This window comes from Bufo gargarizans, chromosome 8, assembly GCF_014858855.1.
Source record: "Bufo gargarizans isolate SCDJY-AF-19 chromosome 8, ASM1485885v1, whole genome shotgun sequence".
Classification (NCBI taxonomy): domain Eukaryota; kingdom Metazoa; phylum Chordata; class Amphibia; order Anura; family Bufonidae; genus Bufo; species Bufo gargarizans.
Genome location: NC_058087.1, coordinates 183,388,322 through 183,410,487, shown reverse-complemented (window position 1 = coordinate 183,410,487; position 22,166 = coordinate 183,388,322). Strand labels below are relative to the sequence as shown.

The window sequence follows — 22,166 nt, the reverse complement described above, 5'->3', positions numbered from 1 at the left end:
GGATTTTATAAACGATAAAAATCTTCCTTTAGCCTAGAAGAGAAGGTATTTGCCTATTAAAGGACTTGTGGTGGCATTGGGGTGCCCTGGTAGTTAATATATTACAGATGCCCTCTTCAGGAGTCAGCTCCGTTAAGCGGCAGGGGGTCTGACTACTTCTAGGTCAAATTTAAAGCTTCACTTCTTGCTCATAGATTTTCGTTGTGGGAGACAAAGAAGACTGAAGGATTTGGGGTAAATATATAAAAGCTGCCATTCCCCTCCCCCACAAAGAGTTTTTGGATATATTCCTGTGTATCAGTCCTGTGAATTTAATTGTATGCGTCGTGGGAAGAAGTAGTAAACCAATTCCCCGTGCTGCTGACAGACATGCCGTCTCATGCTTATGTTGCTACTTGGAAAATTACGCCTCAATCTCATCGGGAGGAAAGGGTTTGCACAATGAAAAGCAATATGGAAAGTTATTATATCTGAAATGAGCTCCTGCCGCTTCTGATTATAGAGCTGTGCACCTACTTGTTGTAGAGCTCATCGCTCTCATGGATCCGGCGCAACTTTCTCCAGTGTTTGGTGCCTATTTAAAGGAGAAGTGCACCTAGAAACCTTAAAGTGCACCCATCCTTTCTCCTGACATGTCTATTTTAGTAAATAATTGTATCACCCAGATGAGCCGCCATTGCAGACTGCTGTAAACTCATTCATAACTACAAGTAAGAATAATAGAGGATTGGTATAACATACAGTCATAAACATAGATGCTTCAGAATAGTTTTTACATGGGGGGTGCAAGTAGCTACTAAAACAGACGTGTCAGTAAAGGTGAGAGCTCCTCTTTAAAAAGGGGTCCCCAATGTAGGGCAGGGTCAGCCACCTGTAAATAGTGTGGATGACAACTCCCAAGAGGCTCTTCTGCCTTCCTGCCATAGATTTCATATCTGCATTTGTTTCTGATTAGCAAAACATAAATAAATAAAAAAAATTTTTTGCAGATGACACTAAGCAGGGTAGAACTGTACGGTCTATGGAAGATGTCCATAAACTACAAGCTGACTGGGACACTCTGAGTGATTGGGCATCAGCTTGGCAAATGAGGTTCAATGTGGACAAATGTAAAGTTCTGCATCTTGGTAGTAATAATCTCTGTGCTTCATATGTCCTAGGGGATGTAGCACTGGGAGAGTCACTTATAGAGAAGCATTTGGGTGTCCTTGTGGATGGTAGATTAAATTACAGCACAATGTCAATCAGCTGCTTCTAAGGCCACCAGGATACTGTCTAAACAAGGCATGGACTCGCGGGGCAGGGATGTGATATTACCACTTTACAAAGCATTGGTGCGGCCTCATCTGGAATACGCAGTTCAGTTCTGGGCACCAGTCCATAGAAAGGATGCCCTGGAGCTGGAAAAAGTGCAGAGGAGAGCGACTATACTGATAGGGGGAACGGAAGGTCTTAGTTTTGAAGAAATATTAAAAGCATTACATTTATTTAGTGTTGAGAAGAGACGTCTAAGGGGGGACATGATTAACCTATACAAGTATATAAATGGGCCATACAAAAAATATGGAGAAAAACTGTTCAGTTTAAAATGTGCTCAAAAGACAAGGGGGCACTGCCTCCGACTGGAGAGGAAAAAGTTCAGTCTCCGGAAGCGTCAAATCTTCTTTACTGTAAGAACTGTGAAGATGTGGAATAGACGTCCTCAGGACGTGGTGACAGCAGGAACAGGGGACGGTTTCATAAAGGGTTTAGATAAATTCTTTAAAGTAAAAAAACATTAATGCTTATGAAAATGTGTAAAAATCTGAGGCTCACTTCCTTCTGGGATTCACGTCCCCACCGATCCCTTGGTTGAACTTAATGGACATTTGTCTTTTTTCAACCGCATTAACTATATAATAAATATTAATTTTAAGAGCGCCCCTAGTGGTACCACCATGATATTACTATTAAATGTTTTCACTTGCGTTATTAATGTGATTTTTATTTTTTTTTACTTGCATTTGTCATTGTATTGTATAGCTGATAAAGCTTTTTTACCGATTTTTATTTTTATTTTTTACTCAATAGTAGTTGTTTTTTTTAGGAATCAGGCTTTTATTCTATGATTATGTTTCTTTTTGTTTAACTTTTTTTAACTATCATTTTTTTTTATGACTGTGTAATAGTCAAACCCTGAAGCAGAGTCACATGACCAGACAATCTGTGATCACGTGAATCACTGCCTCCAGTGTAGACAGCGCTCAGCCAGGCACGGCCTCCTATGCAGCAGTTACTCTGGAGCAGGGATGCTCAACCTGCGGCCCTCAAGCTGTTGCAAAACTACAACTCCCAGCATGCCCTAATAGCTGTAGGTCTGTCCAGGCATGCTGAAAGTTGTCGTTTTGCAACAGCTGGTGGGCCGCAGGTTGGGCATCACAAGGAGAGGCTGTAACAAACCATCATACAGCGGTTATAACACACATGCAATACATAATACTATACATAATAAAATCATAATACCATATGCATAATTATTTAAACAAAATTTATCTTAAACACAGCGCCCCTAGTGGTGACACCATAATACTACTAACGATGATATGTATTTTGCTCTTTTCCTTGATCTGGTTACACAGAGTTGTTATTACAATGGGGAATGCAAGTAGTTACTAAAATGTCAGGAGAGGGGACGGGTCCTCTTTAAAGGGGCTTAGACTGTATCCAGAGGACTTCCTCTCAGTATAGGACAGGTTTTCAGCCACCCCTTCTCGGTAATCGATGAGAACTCCCATGACGCTCTTCTGCCTTCCTATTATACGCTGTATATTTACATTTAATAAATAAATAAATAACACCAGGCAACAACAACAAAAACTTTTCGTCTGCTACTGCGCAAAAACCATTTGTCCTGTACTAAATAGAGTGTGCGGATTACAAATCCGAAGTCAGAATTGTTGTAACGCGTCACGAGATTTTGCTATGCATAAGTACGCCTAAATGGATTAAGCACTTGGAAAGCATTGAATAATTTTTGAACAGAACGAGTTTTAGGCCTCTTTCACATTTGTGTTGTCCGGATCCGGCGTGTACTCCACTTGCCGGAATTACACGCCGGATCCGGAAAAACGCAAGTGTACTGAAAGCACTTGAAGACGGATCCGTCTTCAAAATGCGTTCAGTGTTACTATGGCAGCCAGGACGCTATTAAAGTCCTGGTTGCCATAGTAGGAGCGGGGAGCGGGGGAGCGGTATACTTACAGTCCGCGCGGCTCCCGGGGCGCTCCAGAGTGACGTCAGAGCGCCCCATGCGCATGGATGACGTGCCATGCGATCACGTCATCCATGCGCCTGGGGCGCCCTGACGTCACTCTGGAGCGCCCCGGGAGCCGCACGGACGGTAAGTATGCTGCTCCCCCGCCCCCCGCTACACTTTAGCGTCCCGGCAGCCATGGTAACCATTCAGAAAAAGCTAAACGTCGGATCCGGCAATGCGCCGAAACGACGTTTAGCTTAAGGCCAGATCCGGATCAATGCCTTTCAATGGGCATTCACTCCGCATCCGGCCTTGCGGCAAGTCTTCAGGATTTTTGGCCGGAGCAAAAAGCGCAGCATGCTGCGGTATTTTCTCCGGCCAAAAAACGTTCCGTTCCGGAACTGAAGACATCCTGATGCATCCTGAACGGATTTCACTCCATTCAGAATGCATTAGGATAAAACTGATCAGGATTCTTCCGGCATAGAGCCCCGACGACGGAACTCTATGCCGGAAGACAAGAACGCAAGTGTGAAAGAGCCCTAACTCCAACAATTTCCTGATCTACATCAAAGTTTGCGTAGTAAACAGTGTATGAAAATGGTCTGGAATAAAATTTCAAAAAGTCTCGTTTTTCAGTTTAAAAGTCTTTCTTGAGCACGGCCCAGTACTGGTAAAAGTGCTTCAGGCATCACGTTGGGATTCCAGCGGGCTCGATACCCGTTCTCCATTGTAGAAATATCTTTATGGACCCGCTCTCCGTGTTCGTCACTTACGTGTCCCCAAATTGAGTGGGAAAAAGTCAAGATGGGAATGCACTTTCAATGACGTTCGGCAGCCAAGTTGTTCATGTGCTGTAAGCCGGTTGTCTACTCATTCAGTCTGTTCTGCACTGCGAGCACAAACGCATCCCGAGCTGCAGGACGCACTCGCTTTGTCAGATTCTTGCGCTGGTCATAAGTAGTGTATTTGCCGCATATGTAGCAGAAATTGTCTGGATCGTTAACACATTTGCGTTTATCCATCTTAAAAGGGTTTCTGTCACCTGAAAAATGGGTATTTAGCTGGCTGACACTAGCGATGTGCTGACTATAACTATATTAGCGCCATCTCACTGCCTGCCGCCGTTATTGAGAAAAATGAACTTTTATAATATTATAGTTAGTCTCTAGGGGGGGGGGGGCGTTGCACCTGCTCCTTGAGGCTCCGTTTGCCCACCTCTTTTCACGCCCTTCTTCTCTTGATTGACAGGGCCAGGGCAACGCTGCTCTCCTGTGTCTACTTAGAAAATCTCGTCCCGTTCAGTATTCGGCGCAGGCGCAGTGAGGGAAGGACATTCTCCGGCAGCCGGCTTCCTCCCTGTGACGTATTCAGCGCAGGTGCAGTGAGGAAGCCAGCAGCCGCCGGGCGTCCTTCCCTCACTTTTTTTTTTTTTTTTTGTCATTTGTATTGTATTTTTTTTTTAAAAAAATAGCGCCCCTAGTGGTGACACCATAATACTACTACTGTAAATGCTCATAATAATCATAGGCATTACGCTTTTTTCCCCCCCTCCCCTTGAACTGGTTAAACAGATGGAGCAATTCGATTGCTCAAGAATCCTCGGCCGGGAAGCTGAAGGAGAAGACACGTTTTCCTTTCACTGTTCGAATGACTTTTTTACCCCCCAAATCAGGGGATGTCAGCCATGTTCAGATCAGGAAAAACCCGAGTAACAGCCGGTGTTTATCACAGTTGCTTCCACCAGACAAGTCGCACTATAGCGCGCTGAGTGTAGAAACAAGCCTCACCTCTTCGTATAGACAAATAAGTAAAGGGGGGGGGGGGGGGGTGAAGCAGGAAGGGGACGCCCTCTTACTGTGCCAAAATGAGACAAGTCAGGCAGAAACAGCACTAAAATTACCAATATTTTGCGCCAAATAATATGTGATGCATTTTGGGACTCCTCCCTTATTCTGGATAGCTTCTAAAACACTGAAAAAAAACTGAGAATTTACGCCCGGTGTTTTGGTGCCACATGACGCGGAATTCTTGTGCCCTCTGCTTCGTACCTCTTCCCTGTTCCACGTGTACGTGTCTGTCATTGCAACAAATGCGTTTCTATTATGTATGTGCGCAAAGTCATGTTTGGCAGCGCAGGATTGCGGCAGAACAGAGCGGGGCTGTCATCAGTGTAACGACGGGGGCTTCTCCGGTAGATCATCATTTAGGACATTTTTAATATAGATGAACCCCCCCCCCCCCCCGAGATGCCCTCCGGCGCGGTCAGCAGAACGGACCGTGCCACCCAGATCTGCAGCACACAAGTATGTGAAGCTTCCAGCTCCAGTAGAGGGTGGTGGCGGCGTTCTTACAGGTTAGACCCGTCATCAAAGGGTTAAAGCAATCTCCGGGATTTGATGGAGTGAGAACAGAAGGTGTTTTCCTGGAAGAAGGTAGATTGCTGGGCACAATACATAAGGACAGATCTGTGGGCGCAGAGACGGCGGAAATAGTCCGAGCTTTGCTGCTCCTTCAACTTCTTTGTGCACCAAAATGAAAAAAAAACTCAGGAGTGAAAAATAGAGAAACAAGTAATAAAATCATCACAAAAGAAAAATGTACAACCTGAGCGAGTGCTGGGAGAGTGCGGAGGACTACGACAGGGACCGGGGGAGACGGCAGTGTGGAGGTTTTATATCTTGGGCTGAAAGATTTCTCTCCAATCTCCAAGTTGCTTCAGGATTAGGAAGTTTGCGAAGGAAATTTTTGTAACTTTTTGAATGTAAAAAAAAGTTGTTGTTTTTTAGGCGGCGGAATAATAAAAAGCAAAGTCATCTGCATTAAAAGTCTATTCTCACATCAGAATATGCCGTTCTGGCCTCTGTCACCGCCACCTAGTACATCTGACACATAAGGGTCCCACCTCTGGGACCGCCACCTAGTACATCTGACACATAAGGGTCCCACCTCTGGGACCGCCACCTAGTACATCTGACACATAAGGGTCCCACCTCTGGGACCACCACCTAGTACATCTGACACATAAGGGTCCAACCTCTGGGACCACCACCTAGTACATCTGACACATAAGGGTCCCACCTCTGGGACCGCCACCTAGTACATCTGACACATAAGGGTCCCACCTCTGGGACCGCCACCTAGTACATCTGACACATAAGGGTCCCACCTCTGGGACCACCACATAGTACATCTGACACATAAGGGTCCAACCTCTGGGACCGCCACCTAGTACATCTGACACATAAGGGTCCCACCTCTGTGACCGCCACCTAGTACATCTGAAACATAAGGGTCCCACCTCTGGGACCACCACCTAGTACATCTGACACATAAGGGTCCAACCTCTGGGACCGCCACCTAGTACATCTGACACATAAGGGTCCCACCTCTGGGACCACCACATAGTACATCTGACACATAAGGGTCCAACCTCTGGGACCGCCACCTAGTACATCTGACACATAAGGGTCCCACCTCTGTGACCGCCACCTAGTACATCTGAAACATAAGGGTCCCACCTCTGGGACCACCACCTAGTACATCTGACACATAAGGGTCCCACCTCTGGGACCACCACCTAGTACATCTGACACATAAGGGTCCCACCTCTGGGACCACCACCTAGTACATCTGACACATAAGGGTCCCACCTCTGGGACCACCACCTAGTACATCTGACACATAAGGGTCCCACCTCTGGGACCACCACCTAGTTCATCTGAAACATAAGGGTCCCACCTCTGGGACCACCACCTAGTACATCTGAAACATAAGGGTCCCACCTCTGGGACTACCACCTAGTACATCTGACACATAAGGGTCCCACCTCTGGGACCACCACTTAGTACATCTGACACATAAGAGTCCCACCTCTGGAACCACCACCTAGTACATCTGACACATAAGGGTCCCACCTCTGTGACCGCCACCTAGTACATCTGAAACATAAGGGTCCCACCTCTGGGACCGCCACCTAGTACATCTGACACATAAGGGTCCCACCTCTGGGACCACCACCTAGTACATCTGAAACATAAGGGTCCCACCTCTGGGACCACCACCTAGTACATCTGACACATAAGGGTCCCACCTCTGTGATCAACACAAAGTACATCTGAAACATAAGGGTCCCACCTCTGGGACCACAATGGACTGAAATGACGGGTGTCCCCTGGCCCTGACCCCATCCAGCCCAGGTAACTGCATACAGGAGAAGAGTGAATGGAAATGAGAGGAGATTATATTTTACAGGATCAATATGGTCAACACTTGGATCCTGTAGCACAAAATGTAAGGTAGAAAGAATACTGAGTAACCAATCCCATCATGGGAATGATCCTAACACCAGGAGGTGAGGTGGGAAGGGGCGGGGATTGAAGAATCTGTAGCCAATCAGATCATGGTAGGGATCACAGCTGCAGGAGATGAGTTGGAAAGGGGCGGGGATAGAACACTCTGTAACCAATCGGATAATGGCAGCAGGAGATGAGTTGGAAAGGGGCGGGGATAGAACACTCTGTAACCAATCGGATCATGGCAGCAGGAGGTGAGTTGGAAAGGGGCTGGGATAGAACACTCTATAACCAATTGTATCATGGCAGCAGGAGGTGAGTTGGAAAGGGGCGGGGATAGAACACTGTAACCAATCGGATCATGGCAGCAGGAGGTGAGTTGGAAAGGGGCGGGGATAGAACACTCTGTAACCAATCGGATCATGGTAAGGATCATAGATCATAGAATAGAAGGAAATTGAATATCTTAGCCAATCAGATCATAGGACAGATCACAGATGCAGAAAGTAACCCACAGCAGGAGAGGAGCGTGTTGACCTTGGCGGAGGCAGTGACCTGCCCACTCATGTGATTATATTAGTAAGGACATAATACAGAGGCGACAGTTTTTGTGTTACTTGATCTGAAGATTTTGTTTTGCACTGGGTGAGTAACGGGAGTAGGCGACAGTGTGGGAAATCTGAGGCCGAATAACAACCGCAGCCGCCATCAGTAGAGCAAAAATTGTATCATCTGCTATTTATCGAAGGTCTTAAAGAAGACCGGTCACTGGGACAACCCTAAAGGTGGTGTAAAGGGTGCGACAGTTACATCAGCTGCTGAACACCCCTCAAGTGCCAATCAAAGGGTCAAAAGCTAGCATGCCCTCCATGGTGATGAGGGGTCCCTACTGTCCTAACCCCATAGGGAGATCCAAAATTACATGACCCCAGGGGGCCTCGTGTCTAGTGCTGCGTCACCTTGTAGAGGCCCCAATTTGAAGCGATGATTCTGGTCACATCAGCTATTATCACATTCTCCCTATCTTATCTGATTTTTGGGGTCCCTCATTTCACCCATTTTCAACCTCTGTCATGGAGAATAAAGACATTTTCCATTCTGCAGACTTCACACCTTCTGCAGCATTCCCTGCTTTTTCGGTGTCTGCCCAGGGATTCTTCTGCGAGTATTTTTCACCTGGCATTGTACAGTAATTATACAGTATGAAGGAAAAACTAACTGTTCCCCTGCATTATAGGAGCTCAAGCCTAGCTACTGGGGCCAACAACCAGATTGTTGACTGTTTCCAGTAATAAACTGCAGAATTGTGAATGAGGCTCTGGAGTATAATACAGGATGTAACTCAGGATCAGTACAGGATAAGTAATGTAATGTATGTACACAGTGACTCCACCAGCAGAATAGTGAGTGCAGCTCTGGAGTATAATACAGAATGTAACTCAGGGTCAGTACAGGATTAGTAATGTAATGTATGTACACAGTGACTGCACCAGCAGAATAGTGAGTGCAGCTCTGGAGTCTGATACAGGATGTAACTCGGGATCAGTACAGGATAAGTAATGTAATGTATGTACACAGTGACTCCACCAGCAGAATAGTGAGTGCAGCTCTGGAGTATAATACAGGATGTAATTTAGGATCAGTACAGGATAAGTAATGTATGTACACAGTGACTCCACCAGCAGAATAGTGAGTGCAGCTCTGGAGGATAATACAGGATGTAACTCAGGATCAGTACAGGATCAGTAATGTAATGTATGTACACAGTGACTTCACCAGCAGAATAGTGAGTGCAGCTCTGGAGTATAATACAGGATGTAACTCAGGATCAGTACAGGATAGTAATGTAATGTATGTACACAGTGACTGCACCAGCAGAATAGTGAGTGCAGCTCTGGAGTATAATACAGGATGTAACTCAGGATCAGTACAGGATAAGTAATGTATGTACACAGTGACTGCACCAGCAGAATAGTGAGTGCAGCTCTGGAGTATAATACAGGATGTAACTCAGGATCAGTACAGGATAAGTAATGTATGTACACAGTGACTGCACCAGCAGAATAGTGAGTGCAGCTCTGGAGTATAATACAGGATGTAACTCAGGATCAGTACAGGATAAGTAATGTATGTACACAGTGACTGCACCAGCAGAATAGTGAGTGCAGCTCTGGAGTATAATACAGGATGTAACTCAGGATCAGTACAGGATAAGTAATGTATGTACACAGTGACTGCACCAGCAGAATAGTGAGTGCAGCTCTGGAGTATAATACAGGATGTAACTCAGGATCTAGTACAGGATAAGTAATGTATGTACACAGTGACTGCACCAGCAGAATAGTGAGTGCAGCTCTGGAGTATAATACAGGATGTAACTCAGGATCAGTACAGGATAAGTAATGTAATGTATGTACACAGTGACTGCACCAGCAGAATAGTGAGTGCAGCTCTGGAGTATAATACAGGATGTAACTCAGGATCAGTACAGGATAAGTAATGTAATGTATGTACACAGTGACTGCACCAGCAGAATAGTGAGTGCAGCTCTGGAGTATAATACAGGATGTAACTCAGGATCAGTACAGGATAAGTAATGTATGTACACAGTGACTGCACCAGCAGAATAGTGAGTGCAGCTCTGGAGTATAATACAGGATGTAACTCGGGATCAGTACAGGATAAGTAATGTATGTACACAGTGACTGCACCAGCAGAATAGTGAGTGCAGCTCTGGAGTATTATACAGGATGTGACTCAGGATCAGTACAGGATAAGTAATGTATGTACACAGTGACTCTTCCAGCAGAATAGTGAGTGCAGCTCTGGGGTATAATACAGGATGTAACTCAGGATCAGTACAGGATAAGTAATGTAATGTATGTACACAGTGACTGCACCAGCAGAATAGGGAGTGCAGCTCTGGAGTATAATACAGGATGTAACTCAGGATCAGTACAGGATAAGTAATGTAATGTATGTACACAGTGACTCTTCCAGCAGAATAGTGAGTGCAGCTCTGGAGTATAATACAGGATGTAACTCTGGATCAGTACAGGATAAGTAATGTAACGTATGTACACAGTGACTGCACCAGCAGAATAGGGAGTGCAGCTCTGGAGTATAATACAGGATGTAACACAGGATCAGTACAGGATAAGTAATGTAATGTGTGTACACAGTGACTGCACCAGCAGAATAGTGAGTGAAGCTCTGGAGTATAATACAGGATGTAACTCGGGATCAGTACAGGATAAGTAATGTAATGTATGTACACAGTGACTGCACCAGCAGAATAGTGAGTGCAGCTCTGGAGTATAATACAGGATGTAACTCGGGATCCGTACAGGATAAGTAATGTAACGTATGTACACAGTGACTCCACCAGCAGAATAGTGAGTGAAGCTCTGGAGTATAATACAGGATGTAACTCGGGATCAGTACAGGATAAGTAATGTAATGTATGTACACAGTGACTGCACCAGCAGAATAGGGAGTGCAGCTCTGGAGTATAATACAGGATGTAACCCGGGATCAGTACAGGATAAGTAATGTAAGGTATGTACACAGTGACTCCACCAGTAGAGTAGAGATTGCAGCTCTGGAGTATAATACAGGATGTAACCCGGGATCAGTACAGGATAAGTAATGTAAGGTATGTACACAGTGACTCCACCAGTAGAGTAGAGATTGCAGCTCTGGAGTATAATACAGGACCAGTATTGGTAATATAATATATTCAGGAAGTGACTGATCTTTGTATGCAGACTTCTTTATATCTATATCAGAAACGGGATGGCTCCTATAACATCCTGTAGAGCTGCTGACAGGCGTTCTCCTTCTTCTCCCTTGCTGTGACTGGTTTCTATACAGGGGACGTGCGGTGTCTTTATCTGGTGCCCTCTGCCCCCATTACACACTATATCTGCATTTAAATAGCACAACCTAACTCATCTCCCAACCTTTCCAAAATGTTTTTCGTCCTGAGCCGCATGAGAGGGAAAGTGGAATTTAAATGACTTCTTTGCTAGGAGCTCCACTGATGAGCCGCCCGACAACCTGCAAGAGGCAAAATCGCCTTGTTCAACGGATGACCCCGGCAGATGCCCAGATCCTGCCAGTCCACACATGCAGTATTTTTTTTCCATTGGTAGCATGGCGGTTATTAATGGCAGTTTACAGGGAAGGGGCATGGACCTCCTGAGCCTCAGGCAGGTCTCAGAGGGCACGGGGAGCCACGAAGCAAGGTGAACTCTTTGCCCCAGGCAGTGATCTACTCTGACTGCAGGGGGCAGCATTTCAGTCCCAGTGGGGCACCTATTGGCGGCCATGGTTAGCACCTGCTAAAAGGCTATAGCCTCCTGGCTGATGTCTGTGGAGGTTGGCACCGAGGGGCACTATGAGTGTGGCCCTGTGGGGCTTACTGTGTCCCTGGCACCACAGCGACTACACGAAGGCTGATATTATAGCCATCATTATGGGGTGGCACTATGGGCAGTGTAGTCCTGACAGTATTCCTGGGGGGGCACTTAGCAGAGCCCATTGTGTGCCATGGCCCAGCACTGTATGGCATTATTAAATGCTTAATGCGTGGCACTATTATGTTGGTGTATTATACTAGTATGTCGTCACTGCATGGCAATTTTATGCAAGCGTGTGGCACTATAATGAGGCTAGATTGTGGCACTGAGTGTTAGTGTAATGTAGGCACCATATAGCAGTATCATAAGGGACGTGTATGGCAGTATTAGATGAGCAGGATGATACCATTGTGCATGCGCTGTTATGTAGCTGTTGTATGACACTTGTCACAATATTGTAGACACTAAACGTTAGTATAATGTGTCACTGTATGGCAGTGTATACCCTTTGTGCACTTTAGGTATGTGGCACTATTATGGGGGCAGATTATGATACTATTATGCACTGTATGACACCGCACAATAATGTAGTCAGTGAATGTTAGTACAATGTAGCGGTATTATATGGGAAGCATACGATACTATTATGTAGGCAGTGTTGTAAGGGCAGTGCAGGCTACCATTGTGTATGAACAGTATGAAAAGGGGCACCCATTGTACCACTGTATCTGTATGGCAATATTACATTAGTATGTAGTACTATTAAAGGGGTTTTCCAAGTGTTTACTATGCTCAGGATGGGTCATCAGTATCTGATCAGTGGGGTCCGACCCGTGGGACCCCCCACCGGCGCTCCTGTGAGTGCAGCCTCCTTCTCTCTATACTCACCAACCACAGCGCCGTACATGGCATAGTGGCCGTGCTTGGTATTGCAGCTCGGCCCCTTCACTTCATTGGGCTCTGAGCTGAGTCTAGGAACGTGACGTCGCACGGCCTAGGAAATTCTACTGCAAGTGCTGGTGCCTTCTCAAACAGCTGATCTGTGGGGGTCCCAGGTGTCGGACCCCCACCAATCAGATACTGAGAGAGTAACACTTGGAAAACCCCTTTAATGGGCAGATTACTACACTATTTTGTATGACAGTATTATAAGAAAAGTGTATGATACTATTAGGTAGTCACTGTGTTTCCGTATTATAAGAAAGGTGATACAATATTATGGTCACTGTATGGCGGTACTATAAGAAAAATGATACTATGATGTGGTCAGTGTATGGCGCTATTATAAGGAAAGTGTACAATTCTATTTTGTAGTCACGTTATGGCAGTGTTATGAAGGCAGTGTATGGCACTATTATGTGGTCACTGTATGGCAGTGTATCATACTATTAATCAGTCACTGTATGGCAGTATTATGTGGTCACTGTATGGCAGTATTATGTGGTCACTGTATGGCAGTATATCATACTATTAATCAGTCACTGTATGGCAGTATTAGAGGAAAATGATGATACTGTTATGTAGTCTCTGTATGACACATGACAGTATTATGTAGACGCTGCTATAGCACTGTTACTAGGCCTCATTTTTAACACCCTTATTTGGACAGTAGTATGGCGGCATTCATTTTCTCCTGTTTAAAATAAACTTGGTTGTTGGCCCCACATTTTAGGGTCCTCCAGAGACATTGGTCAGGTCATTATCGGTGTAGACGGCAGGGGTTACACAGGGTCGCTGAGAGAGACGTCCCGGAGCTGAGACAGAGCGCTCTTTTCATCTCTCAGGACCCCCGTCTGCTGTGAACGAGATTACAGTAAACCCGTATCAATGACACTTGACGTGTCCGGCCCTCCAAGTCCTCACGTTTCCACTTTACGTTTCTGCAGAGCATCCATATAGGGTCTGGCGGTTCCCGTATCTCTGACCTTTCGGGGCCCGCTCTCACCCCACCGTCCTCTCCTTATCTGTGACAGACCCATCATGGACACATGACGGGGCAGGCGGGTACTGCGGCTGATAACGCACATACGGAGACGTCGCCTAATCTCCTTAATGGCCTCTTATAGGAGTCCTCCTCGTGAAGGATGGATTAGCGTCGCCATCGGCGTTGGTTTAAGTGGATTAATGGTAAGGGTTAATCTCTTTTCTTTTTAGCAGCGACTGGAGGTGAAAGTTGGCTATTTACGTATAATCACAAGCGGCGGGCTGACATGCCTAACGTCAATTACAGTTTAGGAAGGATCCCGCCTCGGGCCGGCGCATCCCTTTAAAAAAGCCTTTGTGGGGTATACTGCTACATGTGTTGGGTGTGCACTTGTTGCCTTTATTAGTCTCCGCATTGACACTGACTTACCATTAACATGCAGAACGCTCACTTACTCCAACAGAGGGGAGATCAGCGACTTACAGACACCTCCGGCGCCGCTTATCTCAGGGGGAGACATAGGATTCTGACAGGGACCTTAGAAGCCATAGGAGTCAGAATCTTCCCGTAGCCGTGGGTAGTTTGATCTACAGTCTGCAGCAGGCGTCCTCAAACTGCGGCCCTGCAGCTGTTGCAAAACTACAACTCCCAGCATGCCCGAACAGCCTACAGGTATCAGCCTACAGCAGGGCATTGTGGGAGTTGTAGTTTTACAACAGCTGGAGGGCCGCCGTTTGCGGATGCCTGGTACTCTACAGGATCAGACTACACAGGACGTGTTTGTAGTCTGTAACCATAGAAACACATAGGTTTGCAGAGGAGCTGCATAGACTAAATAGATTTTCTTAGAAGGTTTATTAAAAATTTTTAAGATTTTTTTTTAAATGGTTGCAAAAATATACACGCCCTTGAAAAAAAAAAAAATACGAACAGGAATGATCATTTCCCGTGTAAGTAACAAATATAAAGATGTTCTTCGAGGAAGGCTTAGCGACAACCAATATGACCACCAGGGTGGTCGCCCAGCTTTTCCGAGAGTCTAGGATCAGAAATGTAATAGTAAGGAAAAAGGGGAATAAGATTTGTCATTTAGGAGCTCAGCTGAGGGACCTGTCACGGCGGCCATATTGGTTGTCACCCAACTTTTTCAGGAACTTAACAGACTGACAGCAATAGGCTGAGACCGGCCATTTGTTGTGTATCCACCTACAGCATGAGGCTAGTGACGCCAAAGTGAGAGAACTTCACTTACTTTGCGAAATCTTGGTCAATGAAACACCGGTTTCGGAGTAACCCCGCCCAGAGCTGGACGCCGACAATCCCGAAGATGAAAAACACAAAGAAACACAAGAGAAGGACGTTGCCTAACATAGGCAGAGTATCTAACAGCAGGGTCACCAGTATTCTCATACCTGCAGAGGAAGACAAAGACAACACGTCACAGACACGGGAAATATTACACAAGTAGTTTAAAGGGGAACTCCATATTTCTAGTTCTCAGCAGCATTTTGCTCCAAAAAATAAATAAAAAATAGATGATGCCTGAGAGTAACATAATAACAAAATAAAAATTGTAACAAAATAGAATTGTTTTTAAAATGAGGAGTTCCCCTTTAACTGCCTATTTTTTATGTTGCTGGGTCTCCTACTACAGCATTGATAGGGGTTGTCATCCAGCTTTCCGGAGATCCTGATCTGCATTAAAGGGGTATTCAGACTATAGAATGCTTTATAAATGTCTGATAGGTCCTGTGACTTTCTAACATTTGAAAACCTAGCAGCGCCATATTTTACGTCCCACCCCGTATCAGCCACACTTGATGATAAGCCAGTAAATCTGATACTCCGGCACAGAGCTGAAGGTTCTCCACTTTGGACAATCTGTACTTGGTAGAAGGGTCGTAGGACAACGCACTGAACACAAAGTGTCCTCCAGCGATCAGCCGTGATCTCTGGGGAAACCTGGCAGTAAGTGTTTAATGTCCCTGCAGCGCCTCCACAGGAGAGATGAAGTATTACACAGTGTCCATTCCCATCGATGGGTTGTGTGTGTGTAATGCAGGACAGGATGGGTCCTCCACTCTGGCCAGAGTAAACAGAGGACCCCCCCCCCCATCCAAACTCACAATTCTCTAATAGGGTGTAAGAGAATGGGACAACCCCTTTAACATATATTTCCATGGCTGCCCGATAATTCAGAACATTTGATAATCTGGCATCCGTTTCATCCCATTAAAGGGTTTTTCTGGCAGTAGACAATCGATGATCTATCCTCAGGAAAAGTCATCAAAATCTGATCGGTGGGGGTCCGACTTCTGGAAAGCACAGCGCCATACATCGTATGGTGGCTGTGGCTGGTATTGCAGCCCAGGCCCATTCACTCGAATGGAACTGAGCTGCGCCTAGGCCATGTGACCGATGAATGTGACGTCACTGGCTGCAGTGCTCAACGGTCTGATTGGCGGGGGTGCTGGGAGTCGGACCCCACCGATCTCCTACTGACGACCTCTCCTGAGGACAGGTTATTAATATTCTACTCCTGGAAAATCCCTTTAAAGGCATTTTAACACTATTTCTTTTCTTGGCGAATATTTTTTTGTGCACGGATAGAAATTAACATCCTAACAAACAATATATTTTGCTCGGATTGAGCGCCATGACGACCAAACAGCGAAACCAAGAAAACAAATAGCCTCTCTGTGCTGAACGAGCCCTCGATATACTAAACACCAAATAAACAGTATAAGCCGCTCTAAATCCAGACGCCCCCGCACCCCAGTAATGCGCCACGCACTATCGCTGGGCCAAAGCATGTTCCATTAACGGTCAATCGCAATTAATAACAGACACAGAGCGCCTGTGTCCATGAATCACCTCGACTGGAATACTACCACCATCTTCCAGACTGATGATGGGTAAACCCTATTATTGTTGAAGGGGCTCTGCCCTGTAGGGTCTTCCAAAAAATAAGCTGAGCACTGTTAGTCCTTCTGCTGGGGAACCAAGTGATCGGCTCTAATCTCTGAGGGAACCCAGTGTTTCATTGCCCTACAGCTCCACCACAGGACAAAGTAGGCATTACACCGTTTGCATTGAAATCAATGCACTACCTGTGAAATGTATGGACATGTCGGGTCCTCCAGAGGTGAAGACATTCCTGAATTTGGCCTTAGAAGGGTAACGTGAAGCTCCTGGGCTCCAGAAAAGCTTTGCGTCGCCAAAGCCTGGGGGGCGACCTCTACCTCTGCACCCCCAAGTGTTTTCTAACCCCTTTAAATATGTACCTGCCTAAAAAAGTTTGATGTCACCTGTCACAATGGAAGCCGGGTGACACCTGATACAAGTGTCTGGCGTCTCCTTTCATTGATGAAAAGAAGCCGCTTTCTTCCCAAAACAGCGCCACACCTGTCCACAGGTTGCGTTTGGTATTACAATTATGTCCGAGCTGCACAGCTAGGCACAAGTCTCGCACGTGACTCTATTACTGACTCTGTGGGACCCGACATATCCATGCACAGGTACGGTAATTTCAATGGAACTACTGTGTAATGCTTCATTTCCCCTGTGGGGGTGCTGCAGAAAAAGGAACACTGGGTTCCCCAGTAGCTCGCAGATGATCTCTATGACCAGCTTATCATTGTGGGCCCCCGATGACCCCTTTAAAAACATTAATATAGCGCTAAGCATATGTTCACATATCAGGAACACACGTGCACTATAAGTTTAGATCCCGACTAATAAACTGATTCAATTCTTAATCTATCTTTGTAGCATTTGGCGCCAGTTTCTCTGTATAGACATTCTGCTACCAGCAGCCACCACTAGAGGGAGCTGACTGCAGACTGTGTTATTATTGAGTTCAATGTATGGACAGTATGCAGGCAGCTCCTGAGCTCCCTCTAGTGGTGTCTGCAGGTAGCAGAATTCTATGATTGAATTCCATGTCCATGCAGAGGATCTGGAGCTCTGTATCTGAAAAAAAAATAAACTAAGTTCTAAGTATTATAAAGATCTATGAAGAAATGAATCAGCATAGAATGCTCTAACGAAAAGTGACGGGTGGTCACAAGGGGGCATACGCTCAAAGTGAATCCACACAAAGCTGGAAAGCTGCTTCATTCGGGTTATATACGGTTGATGGGAAGGCAGAGCGGCCTGCAGGAAACTCTGACACCCGCTGAGATATTGATTTCATTCCTTCCAGATATTGTCAGATCAGACGTCCCTGCGGGGGCTGGAGTTGGGGGGTTCTACAGCTCCGGATGACATTTTTTTATTACTGTTTCTACCTTAAAAATAGTTGCAAAGTAAAATAAAATGACGATTGACGAAGCCATCAATATAATTCACATAGTAAAGAGAAGGCAGCATTGGCCCCTTGTTCCAGGGGCCCCATATATTAGAGAGTGGCGGCTGAGAACTTGCACTTACTTGGGACTCTATTAATGGCTCTTAGCGGCCGTAAAACTCGGACAGTGCGGATGGCAGACAGGCTGACGTTGTGTCCGTCCAGAGAGTATTCCATCATCCTAGGAGAAAGAGAGCGCAGGTGAATGAGAGAGCACATGGAATCCTACATAGTGACATCACGTGGAGAGCAGGAGAGTCCCCATAACAGAGCTAGCTATGCCCATAACAATAGCGCCCTCCGTCTCCCATAATAACGTCTGCCATGGCGCCTTCATAACACTGAGTGTTTCCATACAGTGTCCTCATATCAATAACAGCCACAGATCTAGCACAATGGCCTCATAACAGCAACGGTGCCTTCATGACACGGATATGCACAGCGTCCCCCATAATATAGACAGCAATAGTACCCTCATAACAGTGACACCCATAGTGTTCCCCATAATACAGCCAGACATAGTACCCTCATAACAGTGACACCCACAGTGTCCCCCATAATACAGCCAAACATAGTACCCTCATAACAGTGACACCCATAGTGTTCCCCATAATACAGCCAGACATAGTACCCTCATAACAGTCACACCCACAGTGTCCCCCATAATACAGCCAAACATAGTACCCTCATAACAGTGACACCCACAGTGTTCCCCATAATACAGCCAGACATAGTACCCTCATAACAGTGACACCCATAGTGTCCCCCATAATACAGCCAGACATAGTACCCTCATAACAGTCACACCCATAGTGTTCCCCATAATACAGCCAGACATAGTACCCTCATAACAGTGACACCCACAGTGTCCCCCATATTACAGCCAGACATAGTACCCTCATAACAGTCACACCCACAGTGTCCCCCATAATACAGCCAGACATAGTACCCTCATAACAGTGACACCCATAGTGTCCCCCATAATACAGCCAGACATAGTACCCTCATAACAGTGACACCCACAGTGTCCCCCATATTACAGCCAGACATAGTACCCTCATAACAGTGACACCCACAGTGTCCCCCATATTACAGCCAGACATAGTACCCTCATAACAGTCATATCCACAGCGTCCCCCATAATACAGCCAGACATAGTACCCTCATAACAGTCACACCCATAGTGTCCCCCATAATACAGCCAGACATAGTACCCTCATAACAGTCACACCCACAGTGTCCCCCATATTACAGCCAGACATACCACCCTCAGTACGGTCACATCCAGTGTCCCCAATACAGCCAAACATAGTACTCTCATAACAGTGACACCCATAGTGTCCCCCATAATACAGCCAGACATAGTACCCTCATAACAGTGACACCCACAGTGTCCCCCATATTACAGCCAGACATAGTACCCTCATAACAGTCATATCCACAGCGTCCCCCATAATACAGCCAGACATAGTACCCTCATAACAGTCACACCCATAGTGTCCCCCATAATACAGCCAGACATAGTACCCTCATAACAGTCACACCCACAGTGTCCCCCATATTACAGCCAGACATACCACCCTCAGTACGGTCACATCCAGTGTCCCCAATACAGCCAAACATAGTACTCTCATAACAGTGACACCCACAGTGTCCCCCATAATACAGCCAGACATAGTACCCTCATAACAGTGACACCCATAGTGTTCCCCATATTGCAGCCAGACATAGTACCCTCATAACAGTCATATCCACAGCGTCCCCCATAATATAGACAGCCATACTACCCTCATAACAGTGTCACCCATAATACAGCCAGACATAGTACCCTCATAACAGTCATATCCACAGTGTCCCCCATAATACAGCCAGACATAGTACCCTCATAACAGTCACACCCATAGTGTCCCCCATAATACAGCCAGACATAGTACCCTCATAACAGTCACACCCACAGTGTCCCCCATATTACAGCCAGACATACCACCCTCAGTACGGTCACATCCAGTGTCCCCAATACAGCCAAACATAGTACTCTCATAACAGTGACACCCACAGTGTCCCCCATAATACAGCCAGACATAGTACCCTCATAACAGTCATATCCACAGCATCCCCCATATTACAGCCAGACATAGTACCCTCATAACAGTGACACCCACAGTGTCCCCCATAATACAGCCAGACATAGTACCCTCATAACAGTGACACCCATAGTGTTCCCCATAATACAGCCAGACATAGTACCCTCATAACAGTGACACCCACAGTGTCCCCCATAATACAGCCAGACATAGTACCCTCATAACAGTCATATCCACAGTGTCCCCCATAATACAGCCAGACATAGTACCCTCATAACAGTGACACCCATAGTGTCCCCCATAATACAGCCAGACATAGTACCCTCATAACAGTCACACCCACAGCGTCCCCCATAATACAGCCAGACATAGTACCCTCATAACAGTCACACCCACAGTGTCCCCCATAATACAGCCAGACATAGTACCCTCATAACAGTCATATCCACAGCGTCCCCCATAATATAGACAGCCATAGTACCCTCATAACAGTGTCACCCACAGTGTCCCCCATAATACAGCCAGACATTTTTAATGTGTATAAATATATCAGGGGTCAGTACAGAGATCACTCCCATCATCTGTTTATCCCCAGGACGGTGACTGTGCCGAGGGGACATCCTCTGCGTCTGGAGGAAAGAAGGTTTGTACACAAACATAGAAGAGGATTCTTTACGGTAAGAGCAGTGAGACTATGGAGCTCTCTGCCTGAGGAGGTGGTGATGGTGAGTACAATAAAGGAGCTCAGGAGGGGCCTGGATGTATCTCTGGAGTGTAATAATATTACAGGCTATAGCTACTAGAGAGGGGACGCTGGTCCCGGGAGTTATTCTGATGCCTGATTGGAGTCGGGAATTTTTTATTTCCCTAAAGTGGGGAAAATTGGCTTCTACCTCACAGGGTTTTTTGCCTTCCTCTGGATCAACTTGCGGGATAACAGGCCGAACTGGATGGACAAATGTATTTTTTCGGCCTTATGTACTATGTTACTATGTTACATGAGGGTGGTATGGCTGGCTGCATTATGGGGGACACTGTGGGTGTGACTGTTATGAGGGTACTATGTGATGCCCACTGTACCCCCATAATTGAGACAGTCATAGTACCCTCAGTACAGTCACCCCCACAGTGTCTCGAGGAGCTAATTATAATTTATTTCTGCCATTGTTTGCTGTATCCGGTCCCGGCATCACGAGGCAGTAATTGTACCGCGCTACAGAATATGCAGTCGCCCTCACGTTTCGATACGATCACGGTGTCTGGCGCCGCTCCCACATAATGAGGGGTATTATTTCCCAATATACATCTGAATGTGCATTGTATTGATTTTCCCGCCTTGTTTTATACATCTCAGCAATCAAGCTATTGTGGTTATTTTCCGCCTCGGCGGCTCGGCGGGCGCTGTCACGGCTGATTGCCGTTCTCCTCGCTCTTGTGGGGAAGTGATTTTTCTCTCCTGGTCTCCGTTTGTCCTCATATCTGTTTACATGGGCAGAAGATTTCTCAGAAGACTTAAGAAAACTTTCTATCAAGTAGTAAACTTGTAGAGACGACGTGCCGCGACGAGAGCGACGATTACATTAAAAGGGACGGTCAGTGCAAGACTGGGGGGAAATCGTAGCCACTAAATAATATGTCCATCCCCCCCAGGTGCTGACTACAGGTTGTGCGCCGGGCCCTTGTTGATGTCTGGGCCCTAAGATCAAAGGAATGATAAGAGTGGAAGGCAAAGTTATACAGGAGGCGGAGATAAAACATCTCAGAACCAATCAGATCGAGGGAGGGAAGACAGCGGGAGAGAAACTGTGAAGTGGGCTGGGATAGAACACAATGTAGCCAATCAGATCAATAGAGTGATGTCAGCAGTAGGAGAGAAATTGTGTAATGGGGGGAGATAAACACAATGTAGCCAATCAGAT

At 46.1% G+C, this 22,166-nt stretch overlaps 1 protein-coding gene across 1 annotated transcript in view; it reads right to left on the bottom strand.

Annotated features, from left to right (window-relative positions):
* Positions 1–22,166, bottom strand: part of CACNA1H (calcium voltage-gated channel subunit alpha1 H) — a 178,958-nt gene that overhangs the window by 146,393 nt on the left and 10,399 nt on the right. Inside the window, 2 exon segments of the mRNA XM_044303896.1 lie at positions 15,068–15,227; positions 18,247–18,344. Coding sequence (XP_044159831.1) covers positions 15,068–15,227; positions 18,247–18,344 — 258 coding nt within the window.